At 49.5% G+C, this 19,848-nt stretch overlaps 1 protein-coding gene across 1 annotated transcript in view; it reads right to left on the reverse strand.

Annotated features, from left to right (window-relative positions):
- LOC115089699 (probable E3 ubiquitin-protein ligase HERC6) overlaps window positions 1-19,848 on the reverse strand; it is a 192,808-nt gene that overhangs the window by 19,811 nt on the left and 153,149 nt on the right. The window contains exon 19 of the mRNA XM_029597905.1: window positions 11,871-11,937. Within this exon, the coding sequence (XP_029453765.1) occupies window positions 11,871-11,937 (67 nt within the window). The remainder of the gene's footprint in view (window positions 1-11,870; window positions 11,938-19,848) is intronic.

The following is a 19,848-nucleotide window of genomic DNA, read 5'->3' on the forward strand; positions in this document are numbered from 1 at the left end:
ATAAAGGGTCAATTTGTTTCTTTCGGGTGAGCCCCATAATGAATTGAGGGGCCCCCCTGAATTAAACAAAACCTATTTGTTTCATTCCGTTAAAAAAAAAATAAAAAAAAATCTCACATCGGGCCTACAGCTAGATCAAAGGCTGGGGCCTCGCCTAGGGAATAGGTCGAGGCCCAAAACAAGGGCCGCAGCCTACAACTGAGCACAATGCCAGGATCTCAACCTAGGCCCAGGCCTGATGCCAGGGTCTAGGCCAAGACCCAAGCAAAAGGCCACATCCCTGCTGAAAGTTTTGCCAAGGTTGGGAAATTTCCCGACCCCCCCCCCCACTTACCTGATTCATTGGGGATCCAACTCTACAGCCAGGCCAGGTCCTGACGCCTGGGCCCTGGCCTACACCAAGGCCTGGGCCCCAATGCCTGGGTCTTGCCCAAGCCAGGTCCAGTCTAGAGGCCGAGTCCTGCCTGGGTCTTGCCTAGGCCAGTGATGGCAAATCCCAATCCTCGAGTGCCACAAACAGGCCAGGTTTTCGGGATATCCACAATGAATATGCATGAGATAGATATGCAAAGAATGGAGGCCTTGCATACAAATCTTTCTCAAACATATTCATTGTGGATATCCTGAAAACCTGGCCTGTTTGTGGTATTTGAGGACTAGAGTTTGCCATCGCTGGCCTAGACTTTAGCCTGAGTCCAGGCCCGAGGTCAGGGCCTGGCCTGAGGCCTAGGCCCAGGTCTGACACCAGGGCCTCAACCCAGTGTCACGTCCATGCCTGGAGGCCGTGCCCCGGGCCTCGGAGTCTTTTTTCTTCTGTCTTTTTTCCTCTTCAAAACACCACCGTCTGCTGAGAATGCTCTGGCATAAAATTAACTATATATGTTCCTCTTCAGTAGAAGGCACCTTTTTGCTGTATGGCAGTTCAATTAACTTCCCCAGCAGATAGCATCATTTGAAGAAGAAACCTACGAAGCCTGAGCCTGACCCTGTGCTGTGCCTCGGTGTCAGGCACTGGCCTCGGAACTTAGTCTCCAGACTAGGCCTAGGCATCAGGCCTTGGCCCGGGCTCTGGTCCTGGCCAAGACCCAGGGGTCGGGACCCGGCCTCCAGGCTGGGCCCTGGCTTCAGGCCTGGGGACATCAGAACCTGGTCTCTGGATCAGGCCTGGGCCTGGGTTCTGGTCTAGGCCGAGGCCCCAGCATCTGACTTAGGCCCAGACCAAAGCATCAGGCCCAAGCTTCCAAGCCTTGGCCTTGCGGACCCCAGGTGAAAGTCGTGGTGATCTACTACAGCCTACACATGCGCAAGGCCCAGGCTTCAACTTGGGCCTAGGCCTAGCCAGCGGATCCCCACCAGAATGTAAGTGGGGGCTGGCAGGGGGATCCTGGTCCCATCATTTTTCCAGGTGTGAGGGAAGGGTGATGGGGATGGGAAACCTTGGGAAGTCCAGTTGCCTTTTCTTTTTTTTTTTTTTTTCATTTTTGGGTTGGTTTTTTTTGTTTGATTCATTTTTTAAACAAAAGAAATGAATTAAACATTAAACAAAACAAAATTTATGGGGGGGAACCCCCAAAACAAAAAACTTTTTTTTTAACCCTCCACACCTCTAAACACCTCTAAACCCCCCCCCCCTATTCAATACCCCATAGAACAACACAAAGAATTCCATAGAACACCACAAAGAATTCCATAGAACACCACAAAGAATTCCATAGAACAACACAAAGAATTCCATAGAACATCACAAAGAATTCCCCAAAGAATTCTTCAACTTTAACTCCTTGGCAGCCCAAAAGTACAAAATGCAATTCCCAACCTCCTGACAGTCTTAAAAGCTATACACAACCCCACACAGAAGTTATCTGCCTCTGCCTATATTAGGCTATGTATATTGTATTTCTTTGTTTAACCCCATATATTCATTTCCAAGTTATTCTTCCTGTTCTCTGTAAGACATTTGCTTGTCACTGTTATTGTTCAAAATGTCAACCGAATTGATCAGTAATTCTGTTATTGGAAAGTCAGTATAGAAAAGTTCTAAATAAAATAAAATAAATAAACAAATCAATAGCCTGGACAAGTAAGAAAGAACTGTCCCTCTAACTACAAAGGTGTAAAAAAACTGCAGTTTTCCTTCTTTGGATAAATAAACAGGATTTTCTTGTGTAATACAACATACAAGAACTACCACTGTAGAATATTTGATATACAAATACTTTTGTCCCAACTTTTTATTATTATTATTAAATTCTGATACATATTACCTTGTATGTTGCATATGAATACTAATTATATATTTTGCACTTACTAGTTGAAAAGGCCTATCACAAATGCTGGGCGGAGACCGTCTCTGTACCTGTACCTCGCCACCCTCCTGCCTCTATCTGTTGGCCTGTATGAACTTCTTTCACGCACAGCCATCAACTGCCCTGCTATCCTGGTATAGTGGTAGGAGACATGGCGCTTGTGCTCACCAGGACCAATCCCATGCCAAAGGCTCACCACTCAGCTTCCTCTGGGGCCTAAAGGGTACAGCGACAGACAACACACGTGCAGACCACCCGAGTGAAACAAACAAATACCATGCAAACAAACAACTGCCAATTAGAAATCGTGGAAGAAATACTTGCTTGTGCAGCTTAGTTATGGGGCTTTTTTTTTTTTTTTTATATATTGCTCGAGATAAATTTGCAGGTCCACAGGTACAGAACCTGCAAACTAATTTTCAAAGGGAAACTTTCCAAGGAATTTCTTTTTGCAAATTCAGGTCAGCAAAGACTGAACCATAATGAAAATTCAATGAGGGAAAAGTATGTGCAGAAAAAGTGAAATCCCCATATGTATTTTCTTCTCTCCGTCCTAACCCCTCCCCAAGTCTGGCCCTTTCTCTGGTGGCTAAATGCTTGAGTGTATTTTTTTTTAGCTGGTGAGGGGAGGGCAATGCTCAGCAGTGGAGATTAGCCTGGTTTACTGCTGAGTTACCCAGGCACATTCCCTTCAAAATTGTCCTCTTAGATATTCGTTATACCATGCATACATAATATGTTCCATTTTAAGGGAGGTTTTTTTTGTGATTTTTCTTTTTTTGCCTGACTCTTACATTTGGACTTAAATATCAGAGTTCTAGGAGAGTGTTCTTATATTTTTTTTTTTGGACCCAGTTTCCTACTGTTCTTTTGTACTTCCTTCTCATTTGGAACCAGGGCTAGGATCCGGTCCCTCGAGCCTTCATACACACCTCTACGGGGATTTTCCTCCTGTTTTATATTCCCTCTCAACTCACTTATCCCAGTCAATGCAGTGATGGTCTTTGGGCCGGGGAGCCATGCGGCAGAGCTTCTTCTGGAACTCTGGAATCACAGTCCCTAAATCCGGCCACAGGATATCGCTGTTGTGCGATGACTGGGGCTCTCCACCCCCCCCCAGGGGCTGTGAGTACTATTCTCCGCAGTATCTCTGCCCCATGCTAACCTGGGGAACAGACGACCTAACCCAGGAATCAAACTGAGGTTCTCCATGTGACATTTCACAGCAAGGTTGGCCCTTCTTGGAGACTGCTCTAAGGACACAAAACTTTCCATTAAAAAAGGATGTGAAGGTGCTAATGCTTGTCCTCTCTCCCTCTTAGAAGTGCTGGTTTATAGAGATGTGAATCGGAACCGGAATTGGTTCGGATTCCGGTTCCGATTCACATGTGGGGTTTTTTTTCATCGGGCCCGATCACCGTTTTGTTTATCGGCTGCGCCCGAGCCGATAAACAAAAAACCCACCCCGACCCTTTAAAACTAATCCCTTTGCTTCCCCCACCCTCCCGACCCCCCCAAAAACATTTTACAGGTTCCTGGTGGTCCAGTGGGGGTCCCGGGAGAGATCTCCCGTTCTCGGGCCATCGGCTGCTACTAATAAAAATGGCGCCGATGGCCTTTGTCCTTACCATGTGACAGGGTATCCGTGCCATTGGCCGGCCCCTGTCATATGGAGGGAGCACTGGATGGCCGGTGCCATCTTTAAAAATGGCACGGGCCATCCAGTGCTCCCTACCATGTGACAGGGGCCGGCCAATGGCACGGATACCCTGTCACATGGTAAGGACAAAGGGCCATCGGCGCCATTTTGATTAGTGGCAGCTGATGGCCCAAGAGCAGGAGATCGCTCCCGGGACCCCCACTGGACCACCAGGAACCTGTAAAATGTTTTTTGGGGGGTCGGGAGGGTGGGGGAAGCAAAGGGAATAGTTTTAAAGGGTCGGGGTGGGTTTAGGGGTTATTTTTGTGTGCCGTTTTTCCCGCCCTCCCCCAAAACGATAAGAGAACCCCCATGATCAATATCGTGGGGGTTTCCTATCGTTTCGGGGGAGCCCCCGATTTCTGACGATTTTGAAAATATCGACGATATTTTCAATTGTCCGAAGCCCGATTCACATCCCTACTGGTTTATACCAGACTCTTTTTTTTTTTTCAGGACAGACTGATCCAGTCCTGGTCTTACACTGCTGCTTGCCTGGGTTTCTAATTTTGATTTCCCCTAGGACTGTAAAACTAGAAGTCTAGGCAGACAGTGGGGAAAGATCAGGAGCAGATCAGCCTGGCCTGATAGAAATAAATGTGGTCAGCAGCTCCTTCTGCCTACATGGAACCAAAACAGAAAGCCAAGTCTTATGCATTTTGGATTATACTTTAAGGGGAGGGAGGGAGACTACGTGACTGTGGGAGTCACAATCCTATATTCTGACTGACCACTCGAGGAAATACAGCAACCTGCGATTTCTTCTGCAGAAATTAAATAAGAGCTATGAAAAAGGTTTCATATTATTTGCATGGCCACACATCTCCCGAAAGTCTGGTGAATATTCCCTTGAAACGCCTGAACTGGTCAACCTGCTTCTATATATTACAAACTCATGTCCTGCCATCTCAATGGGTTTACCATGCCATATGAGAGCACGGGAACTTGATAACGCCACTCCTGTGAACTCAAGAGCCAAACTTGTGTCATCGTGGCACTTTTGTGACTTTAAGGCTCTGTGCCTGATGGAAGGACATCCTCCAGACACCACTGAGTGTATAATTCAAAAACTGAAATATTGTATGGTAGATCTAATAACTCAATATAGTGAAAAAAAACCACACACTTCGGAAACTTTAATATAAAAAGTGGAATTACCTCATTTGTGTAGGTGCTAGTTTTATGCTGGAGCTCCAGCCGGAGGTCAGAGGCCCGGAGCTACGCCATCCTTCTGGCACTGATGCCCGCGGGGGCTAAGCGGGCCACTGTTTCAAAAACATCATAGGTGGAATGCACCTCGTGCTTACCCGCCTCAAGACCCAACAAGGCAATGGCAGAAAGGGCCTCCTGCTGTTGCTGGGGGAGGCCCTCCGCAAAATCCTGGACTCTTTTCCAGAGATTGCGGTTGTACTGGGTCATGTAAAGTTGACAGGCGGTGAAGCGGACCACCAGTATGGCGCCTTGGAAGACTTTTCTCCCCAGGGCATCCAGCTCCCTGTGCTCGCAACCCAGAGGAGCAGAGACATGGGTGCGTGAGTGCTGGGCCTTTTTTAAAGCGGACTCCACCACTACCACCGACTGACTGGTGGGGGAGTTGTTGCTTGTCCAACCACACAGCCTGCTGCTCCAAATAAGTGGCGTCAGCCTTCCTATTTGACAGGGGAGATGGAAATGGGGTGCTCCCACATGCGGAGGAGGTCGTCCTTAAAAATGTCATAGATAGGGACCGCCACAATCTCCTTAGAAGCGTTGACGAACTGGAGAACCTCCAGCATTTTGTGTCACGCATCCTCCTCGGTGAGAAGCTGAAAGGGGAATGTCCTTTGCGGGGTTTGTCAGAGCTAAGTCCTCAGGGGGGGAAGATCGGCACCGCTCCTCCAGAGGAGAAGGCTTCAAGAGGGGTCGTCTGCATACACAGGGCATCCAAATGGCAGATGAAATTTAATGTGGACAAGTGCAAGGTGTTGCATATAGGGAAAAATAACCCTTGCTCTAGTTACACGATGTTAGGTTCCATATTAGGAGCTACCACCCAGGAAAAAGATCTAGGCATCATAGTGGATAATACTTTAAAATCGTTGGCTCAGTGTGCTACAGCAGTCAAAAAAGCAAATAGAATGTTAGGAATTATTAGGAAGGGAATGGTTAATAGAACGGAAAATGTCATAATGCTTCTGTATCAGACCGTACCTTGAATACTGTGTACAATTCTGGTCGCTGCATCTCAAAAAAGATATAGTTGCGATGGAGAAGGGATATGATAGAGGTCTTTAAGATCATGAGAGGTCTTGAACGAGTAGATGTGACTCGGTTATTTACACTTTCAAATAATAGGACTAGGGGCATTCCATGAAGTTAGCAAGTAGCACATTTAAGACTAATCGGAGAAAATTCTTTTTCACTCAACGCACAATAAAGCTCTGGAATTTGTTGCCAGAGGATGTGGTTAGTGCAGTTAGTGTAGCTGGATTCAAAAAAGGTTTGGATAAGTTCTTGGAGGAGAAGTCCATTAATGGCTATTAATCAATTATTCTTAAGGAATAGCCACTGCTATTAATTGCATCAGTAGCATGGGATCTTCTTAGTGTTTGGGTACTTGCCAGGTTCTTGTGGCCTGGATTGGCCACTGTTGGAAACAGGATGCTGGGCTTGATGGACCCTTGGTCTGACCCAGCATAGCAATTTCTTATGTTCTTATGAGTCCGTGGAGTCATCACCCCAAGGGCTGCAAGGCCCTTCCTCCTCACTGGGACCTGCGTGCCATGGGCAAGGTCCATGAGGGGCACTGGCTCTGGGCTTCGATGGCTTTAGAGGCCTCAAGGGCATAGCGGGGGATTGACTGTTCCCCTGGTATCAAGGGGACTGGAGGCCGAAGAAAGCTGGAAGGACCCGGCATGGGCTTGGGGAACCGTGGCCTTGGAAACATGGTACCGGCGATATCTTCCTCCTCAGAGGACCTGAGTATCAGGATGGCTCTGGTGAAGGGTATTGGTGGCTGCGTAGGAAGAGCGCCCAGGAGGAGTCCAGATGCTCCAGCAGGGGTGATAGCATCGAGGGCGGAGGCTCAGGTACTGTTATGGGGACCAGAGGCACAGGCAGTTCAATGTTCTGGAGGGCTTTAAGCCCTGCAGACTGCACTCTGCTGTCCAACTCCTCTTGAAAGTCCGAAGTGGCCAGGACTGAGGGAGAGGACGAGGCATCATTGGCTCTTCCTTGGGTCTCCAAGAAGGCACAGTGCCCAGCACTGATGTCGGTGGGGAATGCCTGGGACTACCAGGGACATTCGAGGATGGGGCCTCCGATGGCCAGTGTCGCTTTGGTGGTGGCTTGGCAGCTGCCAATGCCGCCCTAGAACCGTTGCCATGCATCGACGGTGACCAGTGGCGACGCTTATGGGACCTCCTTTGGTGCTCTGTCCGGTCTTTCCCCGGTGCAGAGGATGCAGAAGATCTCAATGCCTGGGAGAGCAGTGAGACCATCGAGGATAGGAAAATTGGTTCTTACCTGCTAATTTTCATTCCTGTAGTACCACGGATCAGTCCAGACACCTGGGTTCATCTCCCCCTATCAGCAGATGGAGACAGAGAAAAACACCTCACTGACACCGTATCTAAGCAACCGTGCCAGCTGCAGTTCATCAGTATATATCTATATCAATGCAAATAGCAGCAAAAAATATGGAACCATTAAACAACAATTAACAAGAACATGGAATACAACAGAGAACAATCTTATAGCTGAGCGGACGACTCTCCCCTTAATATAACCCCCTTCTAATTGGGCGGGCTCTGGACAGATCCGTGGGACTACAGGAATGAAAATTACCAGGTAAGAACCAATTTTCCTTTCCCTGTATGTACCAGGATCAGTCCAGACACCTGGGATGTATCAAAGCCCTTACCCAGGGTGGGACCTGGAGAGTCCCGCTCACAAAATACTCTCACCAAAGGAAGGGTTTGCCGGAGCCCCAACATCTAAGCAATAGTGCCTTGCAAAAGTATGTAGCGACTTCCAAGTCGCCGCTCTGCAAATTTCCTGTGGGTAAACAAGTTGAGATTCCGCCCACGAGGCCGCTTGCGAACGTGTGGAGTGAGCACGCAAGCCTTCCGGAACTGGACAACCCCGTGTAATATGCGTGGAAGAAATAGCCTCCTTCAACCATCATGCAATAAAGGTTTTAGAAGCCTTGGAGCTTCTATTAGGACCACTCCACAGCACGAAGAGGTGATCGGACCTCCTAAAGTCATTGGTAAACTCGAGGTAACGCAATAAAGCTCTCCGAATATCTAGATGTTTGAGCTCCCTCGCATTAGGATCAGACACTGGTAAGTTAGGAAAAGCCAGAAGTTCCACTGACTGACTGACATGGAATGCTGAAACCATCTTTGGTAAAAAGGAAGGTACCATCCATAAAGAAACCCCAGATTCCAAAATCTGAAGGAAAGGATCTTGACAAGATAATGCCTGTAACTCAGAAATTCTTCTAGCCGAACAAATGGCGAAGAGAAAAATTACCTTAAGTGTCAAATCCTTTAATGTAACTCTTTGGAGCAGCTCGAAGGGAGGTTCACACAGAGCTTTAAGAACTAGATTAAGGTTCCAGGATGGACAAGATTTCCCGAAATGGAGGACAAAGATTCATCATACCTCTAAGAAAACGAACCACGGCTGTATGAGACGAAATAGAGGAACTTTGAATTTTGCCACAGAGAGAGCCCATTACTGTTACCTGCACTTTAAGAGAACTAAGAGATAAGCCCTTGGTGAAGCCATCCTGTAAGAAAGATAATATTTCAGGAATTAAGGCCCTAAGGGGGCAAATTCCCCTGACGGAACACCAAGACTCAAAAATCTTCCATACCCGAACATAAGAGAGGTTAGTAGACTTCCTTCTAGATTGTAACAATGTGGTGACTACCGAGTCCGAGTAACCTTTCCTTTTCAAACGCCTCCTCTCAAAAGCCATGCCGCTAGACAAAAGCGAGCAGCCTGGTTGAAAAATATAGGACCCTGTCGAAGAAGATGCGTCAGGTGGCTGAAGCGAAGCGGGCCGTCCACCGCCAGGTTAACCAGATCTGCAAACCACGGATGCCAAGGCCACTCTGGAGCCACCAGAATCACCTCTCCACAATGCTTTTCCATGGGATGTAGAACCTTGCCCACCAGCAGCCACGGAGGAAAAACATATAGCAGAACTCCCTGAGGCCATGATAGAACCAGAGCAGACCCCTTTGGCCCCGTACTGTCTTTGGCAACTGAAGAATCAGAAGGCCTTGGCATTCCAAGAAGTCGCCATAAGGTTGACGTGATGTAGACCCCAATGATCTCGAATTAACTGCATGGCTGTCTCAGAGTTCCCACTTGCCTGGATCCATGTATGTGCGACTCAAGAAATCCACCTGAACATTCTCTGCTCCTGTGATATGGGTTGCCGCTAATCTCTCTAGATGTCGTTTAATGGTTAAAAATGAACAACCTGCCCTGAAAAATAGGCAAAAATAGCCAAATCATTCTTGTAAAAAAGTATTGTAAAGAGCTTGCATCCGCCTCAGTGGCCTCGTGAAGGGAGGGATCTGGAAAACCAGATTTACGGGTGCCCAGACCAAGCATACACAAAGGTACCAACCCCCGGCTCGGCCACCTCAACCGGATAGGGAAGAACCCTAAGGATTCTAAAAAAAATAAAAGAAACCCTTGGGAGGAAGGCTAAAAAGAAAAATATTAGCTGAAAAATATTAGTCAACTGCAGAACTGCAGGATTAACAGCCTCTGCCATCTGCTGGAAACAGAGAAATACTGACGAACTGCAGCTGGCATGGTTGCTTAGATTTATTTATTTATAGAGTTTTATATACTGCCATTCAGTTTCGCTATCATAACAGTTTACAATTATCGATCAAAGTAGAAGTTCTTAGTGAAGTAATACAGACATTATAAGACAAAATAATATAAACATTACAGTTTGAGGTCATTGACACATTATGAAAATTGGATACAGTGTCAGCAAGGTTTTTTTTTCCTCTGTCTCCATCTGCTGATAGGGGGAGATGAACCCAGGTGTCTGGACTGATCCGGGTACATACAGGGAACAATCACCATTTTCTCGATCCTTAGAGGTACTAGTGAGGGGGATCGCGAGGGGAAGCATGTCCAAAGGCTCTCCACGACCTCTCGGCATCAATGGAACAGACGCAAGAGTAGAAGGAGAAGATTTTAGAGCCCTCAAAAAGTTTCTCCATCTTATCGAGGTGCGCCCGATGCCTTTTGGGGGTCATCTGATTGCACAGACAGCACCCACGGACATCATGCGAGGCCCCCAGGCAGAGGATGCAAACCTCATGCGGATCCATGATGGACGTGATCCTCGGGCACTGGGGGCACCGCTGAAAGCCAGTCGATGCCATAAAAAAAACCCGGTGTGTGGTCGAGGACCAGCGGTCACCGCGAGGCGAGAATCGGGAATCAACCGCAAAGGTGGAAAAAATAAGTAAGAAAAAAACCTACCATGCCAAGGGAGCACCAACTGCGAAGGGGGACCCAACAAGGGAAACACCAAATCTGAAACTTGATCGAAGAGAATAAGAAAAAGGGAAGAGCTCCATGACTGTGAGGCAACTGCACAGTGGAAAAGAAGAGACTGAAGGGGGACCTTGCATGGACACGTGGATAACGGCAGGCTGGGCATGCTCAGTCGGCTGGTCAAAGCTTCTACAAACTGACAAATGTTTTCCGTGCCGGACTCTATCGGATGATGTCACCCACATGTGAGGAATACCATCCTGCTTGTCCTAGGAGAAAAAGTGGTAAACCCAAGCAGTCAATGAGCTAACTTGACTTGAGCAAGGGTCTTTGATGCAGTTAGTGGACTACAGTTGAAAGACAAGGAGCTACTTATGAGCCTGTATCAACTTAGCTCACTAAAACTGGGTCATAAATAGGAAATGGAGCTGACCCAGTGACCTGGTCACACAGCTGCACACTACCATATGATATCCAGGCACAAGAAGTGTACAACTGAAGATCTTTACAATGTTTTTTTAGGTGCTTACATAGGACCTGCCCCAAAAATCTGGCAGATTTGTTTTCCCCCTTACCAGGGGCAGATCAAGGTAATGTGCCACCTGAGCTGAGGGATGAGATGGTGCCCCCCTCACCCCCGTCCCCCCTCCCTGGCCTCAGGCAGCGGCCTGCAGCAGCGTCCCTCATTTCTTCAGCCACCGCTGGCCTGGCCTCTGGCAGCAGCGGCCCTCCTTTCTTCGGCAGCCACAATAGGGGCAGGCAGGGTGAGGTGGATGTCACAGCAGCGTTCTGAGAGAGGCATTTTTTGCTGCCTCAAAATTCTGCCGCCTGAAGCTGCCGCTTCACCCTGCCTCATTAAAGAACTGCCCCTGCCCCTTACAAACCCACTTGAATACTCTTCTCCTCTCAGTTGTATCTGCTTGCCCTCCCCCCTTAATCAGTGAGTAGGCTGCAATGGACTTATCATACAGCTTTTACTTACCTGGCCCCTTCCCTTTGACACATTTTGCCGTTGGAACTCAGACAAGAGAACAACAACTATCTAAGATTCAGGAAGGAAGTTAAAGCCTGACTCTACAACAAAGCATTTGATGCTGACTGCATTGCTAAAGTGTATTTATAGACTTATATTGTGATCTCTTTGAGGCAACTAGTCAGTGAGCAGACAAGTTATTTGGCTAAAATTAGCCAAATAACTTTTCCCGAATATTCAGTGGGACAAAGAGTTATTCTGACGTTGTCCACAAACAGGAAGAAATCAACCAAAATAATTATACTTTTCCACAGCAATCTTCTTTAAATTTTATGGTGACTGACATTTTTTTTAAATCTTTCACTGTACTCACAGAAAAATATATATCTGGATTCTTCTCAGGATCATCATACCAACAATCTAGAATATTCTGTAAACTCCTGAAATTAAATACAAAGCAAAATGATTACTTGAACATAGTTTGTATTATGTGAATACTTTTAGGTAGTATTAACTTACTAGATGGAGTTTAGGGCACAGGGATAGGAGTCCTTGGTTTTGACTGGGCTATAACAAGCAATTACCTAAGGCAATAGATGTATGTACAGCCTTCACCTCTTCTAAGATATGGAATTGCTGAAAATGACCAAAAATGTTGACAGTTCTTGACAGCAAAACTAGCTTGGCTAGCAAGGTTCAAAGCCAAAAGCAAATTCTTTTGCTAACGTATTAGAACCTCTCTGTTGGGATGCCCTAACTCTTGTACTTCATTAGTATCTTTGAAGATACCTCCCTCCGAACCAAAAGCTGCTGGGTGACTGTCAGCTTTCCCCTTTGTACCAGTTTAAAAGCTGCTCTATCTCCTTTTTAAAGGTTAGCACCAACAGCCTGGTTCCACCCTGGTTAAGGTAGAGCTCATCCCTTTGCAAAAGACTTCCCCCTTCCCCAAAAAGGTTCCCCAGTTCCTTACAAAACTGAATCCCTCTTACTTGAACCATCATCTCATCCATGCACTGAGACTCCGGAGCTCTGCCTGCCTCTGGGAACCTGCACGTAGAACAGGAAGCATTTCAGAGAATGCTACCCTGGAGGTTCTGAATTTCAGCTTTCTACCTAAGAGCCTAAATTTGGCTTCCAGAACCTCCCTCCCACATTTTCCAATGTCGTTGGTGTCCACATGTACCACGATAGCTGGTCCTCCCCAGCACAGTCTAAAATCCTAAGTGACAAGTGAGGTCCGCCAACTTCTCACCAGGTAGGCATGTTACAAGGCGATTCTTACACCCATCAGCCACCCAGTTGTCTACATTCTTAATAATTGAATCACCAACTATGACGGCTGACCTAACCCTTCCCTCCTGGGTTGTAGCCCTGGGAGACACATCCTTGGTGTGAGGAGACAATGCACCAACTGGAAAGCAGGTCCTTGCTAGAGGATAATTTCCTGCTGTAACAGGTTGATGATCTCCGATCATGAGACCTTCCCCCTCCAGGGCAAGTCTTGCCTCACAAATCTGCTTCACTTTTTTGAAGGAGTTAATAAACATGTGGAGGTGAACCGGTAGATATAGTATACTTGGATTTTCAGAAGGCATTTGACAAAGTTCCTCATGAGAGGCTTCTAGGAAAAGTAAAAAGTCATGGGATAGGTGGCGATGTCCTTTTGTGGATTGCAAACTGGTTAAAAGACAGGAAACAGAGTAGGATTAAATGGACAATTTTCTCAGTGGAAGGGAGTGGACAGTGGAGTGCCTCAGGGATCTGTATTGGGACCCTTATTTTTCAATATATTTATAAATGATCTGGAAAGAAATACGAGTGAGATAATCAAATTTGCAGATGAAACAAAATTGTTCAGAGTAGTTAAATCACAAGCAGATTGTGATAAATTGCAGGAAGACCTTGTGAGACTGGAAAATTGGGCATCCAAATGGCAGATGAAATTTAATGTGGATAAGTGCAAGGTGTTGCATATAGGGAAAAATAATTCATGCTATAATTACACAATGTTGGGTTCCATATTAGGTGCTACAACCCAAGAAAGAGATCTAGGTGTCATAGTGGATAACACATTGAAATCGTCGGTTCAGTTTGCTGCGGCAGTCAAAAAAGCAAACAGAATGTTAGGAATTATTAGGAAGGGAATGGTTAATAAAACAGAAAATGTCATAATGCTTCTGTATCACTCCATGGTGAGACCACATCTTGAATACTGTGTGCAATTCTAGTCGCCGCTTCTCAAAAAAGAAATAGCTGCGATGGAGCAAGTAGAGAGAAGGGCGACCAAAATGATAAAGGGCATGGAACGGCTCCTTTATGAGGAAAGGCTAAAGAGGTTAGGACTTTTCAGCTTGGAGAAGAGACGGCTGAGGGGGAATATGATAGAGGTCTACAAAATCATGAAAGGTCTTCAACAGGTAAATATAAATCATTTATTTATTCTCTCAGACAATAAAAGGACTAGTGGACACTCCATGAAGTAAGAAAGGCTCATTTACAACAAATCGGAGCAAATTATTTTTCACTCAGTGCATAATTAAGCTTTGGAATTCATTGCCAGAGGATATGGTTACAGCAGTTAGTGTAAATGGGTTTAAAAAAGGTTTGGATAAGTTCCTAAAGGAGAAGTCTTTAAACTGCTGTTAATCAATAAGGAATAGTAGCTTAGGATCTATTTAATGTTTGGGTTCTTGCCAGGTACTTGAGACTTGGTTTGACCAATGTTGAAAACAGGTTGCTGGGCGTGATGGACTCTTGGTCTGACCCAGTATGATATCTTATGTTCTAAAGGAAAATTAGTTTCTTACCTGATAATTTTCGTTCCTGTAGTACCAAGGATCAGTCCAGGACACCTGGGTTGTGACTCCGCACCAGTAGATGGAGACAGACTAAAACTTGTGGGCGGAGCCATATATGCCCCTGTGCCAGTCACAGCCCCTCAGTCATACGGAATGTCAAAGTAGAACACAACCAGAGAACTAAACTATCTATAAACCGCTAATAGAACGGGGAAAGAAACACCCCTCCTGGAAACGGACTCTCCAACCGAGAGAGCTAAACAAGCGGAACAGAATAATTCAGAACAAAGAGCGGACTCTCCATTACTTCAGCGCAGCACCGTGGGCGGGATCCTGGACTGATCCTTGGTACTACAGGAACGAAAATTATCAGGTAAGAAACTAATTTTCCTTTCCCTGTACGTACCAGGATCAGTCCAGGACACCTGGGATGTACCAGAGCAAACCTACCGAGGGTGGGAAGCAGAGAGTCCCGCTCGGAGTACCCTCTCTCCAAACCCCCCAGAATCGGTAGCCCGGACATCCAACCGGTAATGCCTGATAAAGGTATGCAACGACTTCCAGGTAGCCGCCCTGCAAATCTCGAGGCGACACCTGCGAAGCTTCCGCCCAAGACGCCGCTTGAGAACGAGTCGAGTGAGCCCTAAGGCCCGCAGGAAGTGGTTTTCCCCGTACCAAGTACGCCGACCCAATGGCCTCCTTGAGCCAACGGGCGATCGTTGTGTGTGACGCCGCAGCCCCTTTCTTTGGACCAGAGAACAGGACAAACAGATGATCGGTGACCCGAAACGGATTAGTGACCTCCAGATATCGAAGGAGGGATCTCCGCACGTCAAGCTTCCGTAATTCCCTTTCTTCTGGAACGGAGGACTCCCTTCCCGCAAAAGCGGGCAACTCCACCGATTGATTTACGTGAAAAGACGACACAACTTTCGGAAGAAAGGAGGGAACCGTCCGCAAAGAAACTCCGGAATCCGAAATACGCAAGAAAGGTTCCCTACAGGACAGGGCCTGTAACTCGGAAACACGCCGTGCCGAGGCAATCGCTACCAAGAACGCCGTTTTTAAAGTGAGATCCTTAAGAGCTGCGCGTTTCAAGGGCTCAAACGGCGCCGTGCAGAGAGTGGAGAGAACCCAATTGAGGTTCCAAGCCGGACAAGGGAGACGCAATGGAGAGCGAAGGTGCTTAGCACCCCGAAGGAAATGCGAAATATCCGGATGAAGCGCCAGGGACGTACCACGGACCTTACCTCGCAAACAACCACGCGCCGCCACTTGGACTCGTAGAGAACTGCACGCCAGACCTTTGGCCAGACCTGCCTGGAGGAACGCCAGAATGTCGGAGATTGACGCCGAAGTGGGGTCCACCCCACGCTGCACGCACCATTCCTCAAAGACCACCCAGACTCGGACATAAGCCAGAGACGTCGACTGTTTCCTGGAACGCAGCAACGTAGCCACCACCGCATCTGAGTAACCTTTTCTCTTCAGCCGAGCCCTCTCAAAAGCCATGCCGCGAGACAGAAGTGATCCGCATCCTCCAAACAGACGGGGCCCTGATGGAGCAGGCCCGCCATTCCTTGGAGCCGAAGGGGAGCCGCTACCGCCAGCTGGACGAGGTCCGCGAACCACGGCTGGCGCGGCCACTCCGGTGCCACCAAGATCACATTGGCCGGGTGCAACTCTATGCGCCGTAGAATCTTGCCGATCATCGGCCACGGGGGAAACACGTAGAGCAGCACATCCGTCGGCCAGGGAAGCACCAACGCGTCGACACCTTCTGCCCCTCGTTCTCGACGTCGACTGTAAAATCGCGGGGCCTTCGCGTTGTGCCACGTGGCCATCAGATCCATGTGGGGCACACCCCACGTTTCGCAAATGAGAAGGAACGCTGCGTCCCCCAGCTCCCACTCTCCGGGATCTAGGCGATGACGGCTGAGAAAATCCGCCTGCACGTTGTCGACTCCCACAATGTGAGATGCTGCTATGTTGCTGAGATGCAGCTCCGACCAGGCCATCAAGCGCTGAGCCTCCTCCACTACCTGGGGGCTCCTTGTCCCGCCCTGGCAGTTGATGTATGCCATGGTGGTCGCATTGTCCGACAACACTCGGACTGCCCTTCCCCGCAGTAATGGCAGAAAAGCTTGCAGGGCCAGACGGACCGCTCTGGTCTCCAGGCGATTGATAGACCACTGGGCTTGTGACACTGACCATAGGCAGACCGCTCCCCAACCGGAGAGGCTGGCATCCGTGGTAACCACTATCCAATCGGGCACTAGAAGGGAGACTCCAGAAGACAGATGACTGGGATCCAGCCACCAGAGCAGGCTGGACCTCGCGCGTCCCGCAAGAGGAAGGGGTAGATGGAATTTCTCCGAGACCGGCTTCCAGCGGGACAGTAAGGACGACTGTAATGGTCGCAGATGAGCGAACGCCCAGGGCACCAGCGCCAGCGTTGAAGCCATAGACCCTAGGACCGTAAGGTAGTCGCAGACACGCGGTTGGCGGAGAGACAATAAGCGCCTCACTTGAGATTGCAGTTTGCATACCCGGTCATGTGACAGGAACACCTTGCCCTGCTTCGTGTCGAACACCGCTCCCAGATATTCCAAGGTCTGCGTGGGTTCCAGATGACTCTTGCTTAAGTTGACCACCCATCCTAGGGACTGCAGAAGATGGAGGACCCTGGCCACCGCCATCCGACACTGATCCTCGGACTTCGCCCGAATCAACCAATCGTCCAGATAAGGATGGACCAGGAGACCTTCCCGGCGCAACTGCGCTGCCACCACCACCATCACCTTTATGAATGTACGGGGGGCTGTCGCGAGCCCAAACGGGAGCGCCCGAAACTGGTAATGCCGTCCCAGAATGCAGAACCTGAGAAAGCGCTGGAACGATGGCTGAATGCCTATGTGAAGATACGCCTCCGTGAGATCCAGGGAGGCCAGGAACTCGCCGGGCCGAACCGCGGTGATGATGGATCGAATCGTCTCCATTTTGAAGTGAGGAACGCGAAGGCATCGGTTTACCCCTTTGAAATCCAGAATTGGTCTGGACGTGCAGTCTTTCTTTGGGACGATGAAGTAGATGGAATAACGGCCCTTGCCGTGTTGGCTGACCGGGACGGGGGAAATAGCCCCTAAGCCTTCCAAGCGTCGGATGGTGTCTAGCACCGCCACCTTCTTCTCGGGGGCCTTGCAGGGCGAGACGAGGAACTTGTCCCCTGGAGTGCGAGCAAAATCTAACGCGTAGCCGTGTCTTATCACGTTGAGGACCCACTGGTCCGATGTTACACCGGCCCATCTCTCGAAAAAGGACATCAACCGCGCCCCGACGTTGGGAACGGAGTGCTGGGGCTGCGGCGGGAGATGGGCCGACCACCTTTCATTGTGAAGACTTGGCCCCTGTGATCGCCAGGGGTCCACCTTGCCGTCCGAAGCGCTTCCCCCGAAAGGACTGCTGTTGCCACTGCGGGGTACGGGAGGAAGAAGACCTATACGATTGCCCGGACGACCTCTGAGGACACGACTTCCGGGAACTCCGAAAGCGGGATCTAGCTGAAAACGAAGAACGCGACCTGGATCTATCCTCGGGCAGCCTGAAAGCCCTGTTTTCCCCCAGGGACATCATTAAATCGTCTAATTCCTTGCCAAACAGCAACTTACCTTTGAATGGTAGCGCCCCGAGGTGAGCCTTGGAAGAGCCATCCGCCGCCCAGTTGCGTAGCCACAGGAGGCGACGCGCCGAAACAGCAGCCACCATAGATCTCGCCGAAGTGCGCAGCAGATCGTGGAGCGCATCTGCGCCATAAGCTATTGCCGCTTCCAACTTATCCGCCTGCGCTGCCTCGCCTGCAGAAAGATCCGCATTGGCTTGTAGAACCTGAGCCCAGCGCAAGCTAGCTCGCATCGCGAAATTCGTGCAGATGGCGGCTCGTACTCCGAGCGCGGAAACCTCGAAAATCTTCTTAAGCTGAACTTCCAGCTTCCTGTCCTGAAGATCCCTGAGGACTGTCGCTCCCGTGACTGGGATGGTGGATCTCTTCGTTACCGCAGAAACCGCTGAATCCACCTTGGGCAGTTTGAGAAGGTCCAGCGCATCCTCCGGGAGCGGGTAAAGCTTGTCCATGGCTTTGCTGACCTTCAGACCCAATTCTGGAGTGTCCCATTCGCGAAACAGGATGTCCGTGGAAGAAAAATGAAACGGAAAGGCAACTGCCGGGCCCGTGAGGCCTAACAGGACCGGATCAATGTTCGCCTCCTGCCGAACCACTACCGGAGGGGCCTCTATTCCCAGCTCTTGGAGAATGGCCGGAATTAGGGGTGGTAGTTCCTCCCTGCGGAAGAGCTGGACCACCTTGGGATCGTCTCCCTCCACTGCCTGTGATCCTTTTCCTGCGCCTCGTCGGCCCCCTTTTGGGGCTCTTCAGTGGAATCAGTGTCCGTACCCGTGGAGGAATCTGAGTCCGCCTCCTGTGGGACGCCACGCGGAGGCCGTTTTGCCTTCGAAGCGCTCAGGGGCACCTCCGCAACCCCCGATGGCCTCTTGGACTTCTTCAGCCGTGGAGCCTTGCGGGATTCCCTCCGGCCGCGCTTGCTCTTCTTATATTTCAGGACTTTGCGCAGCAAAAGCGCAAAGTCCTCTGAAAACGATCCGGAATCGGAAGAAACTTCAGCGGGGCTCCCCGGGGACCCCGGGTCCCCCTCTCCGCCGCGATTCGCTGAGGAGAAAGCGCGGGGGGGCAGGGCTGCAGGCCCTGCCATTTCGCGGCCCTTGGCCAAAATGGCCGCCGCACCCGCACTGAGCGGGAAAAGCTCCTGGGGCCTCTCTACCGCGCCCCCCCCCGCTCAGCGGCGCCCGCGCGGGTCGCGAACAAGCCCCCCGAGACGCCCCGGCCGACCCCTCATCGCCCGGGATGCAGGCCGCGCATAGGCCCTCGCGCGCGCCGAGCCATAGGCCCGGCAAATCGAACCGCGAGGCATGCCGGCGAAAACGGCGCGAAGACGAGGAGCAATGGCAGGCACCAAAAATAAAATTCGTAGAACGGCCTCCCCCCTTGTCAGCGGCGCCCGCCCCCGAGAGCGGCGACGCAAAGAAACGGAGAGCCGGTTCACAATAAAAACCACTTTTTTTTTTTTTTTTTTTACAAAAAAAGCCTGTCGCTGACCAAGGTCCTGGAGCCCTAATCCAGCAGGGGTGAGAAAAACCGGGCTCCCCGGTGTCACCCCTGACGCTGCTACTTGGAAAAGCCGGGTCCTTGACCCTAGCAGCGGCCTCAACCGGGGGAGGGTAGTCCCCTCAGGACCTCTCAACCCCCCTGGGAGGCAGGGCGGACAGGACGTCAGGGACAATTTAGTAAAAGAACCCAATTAAAAACACCTTAGCCTAAACTGGCCTAAAAACAAGAAAAATATAACCAACCCTGAAGGAGTACCAGAACCAGGGCAGGAAGGAGCTGTGACCGCACCTGCACCATCTACTGGAGACAGAGTAAGACTGAGGGGCTGTGACTGGCACAGGGGCATATATGGCTCCGCCCACAAGTTTTAG

The sequence above is a fragment of the Rhinatrema bivittatum genome, chromosome 1 (assembly GCF_901001135.1).
Source record: "Rhinatrema bivittatum chromosome 1, aRhiBiv1.1, whole genome shotgun sequence".
Lineage (NCBI taxonomy): Eukaryota > Metazoa > Chordata > Amphibia > Gymnophiona > Rhinatrematidae > Rhinatrema > Rhinatrema bivittatum.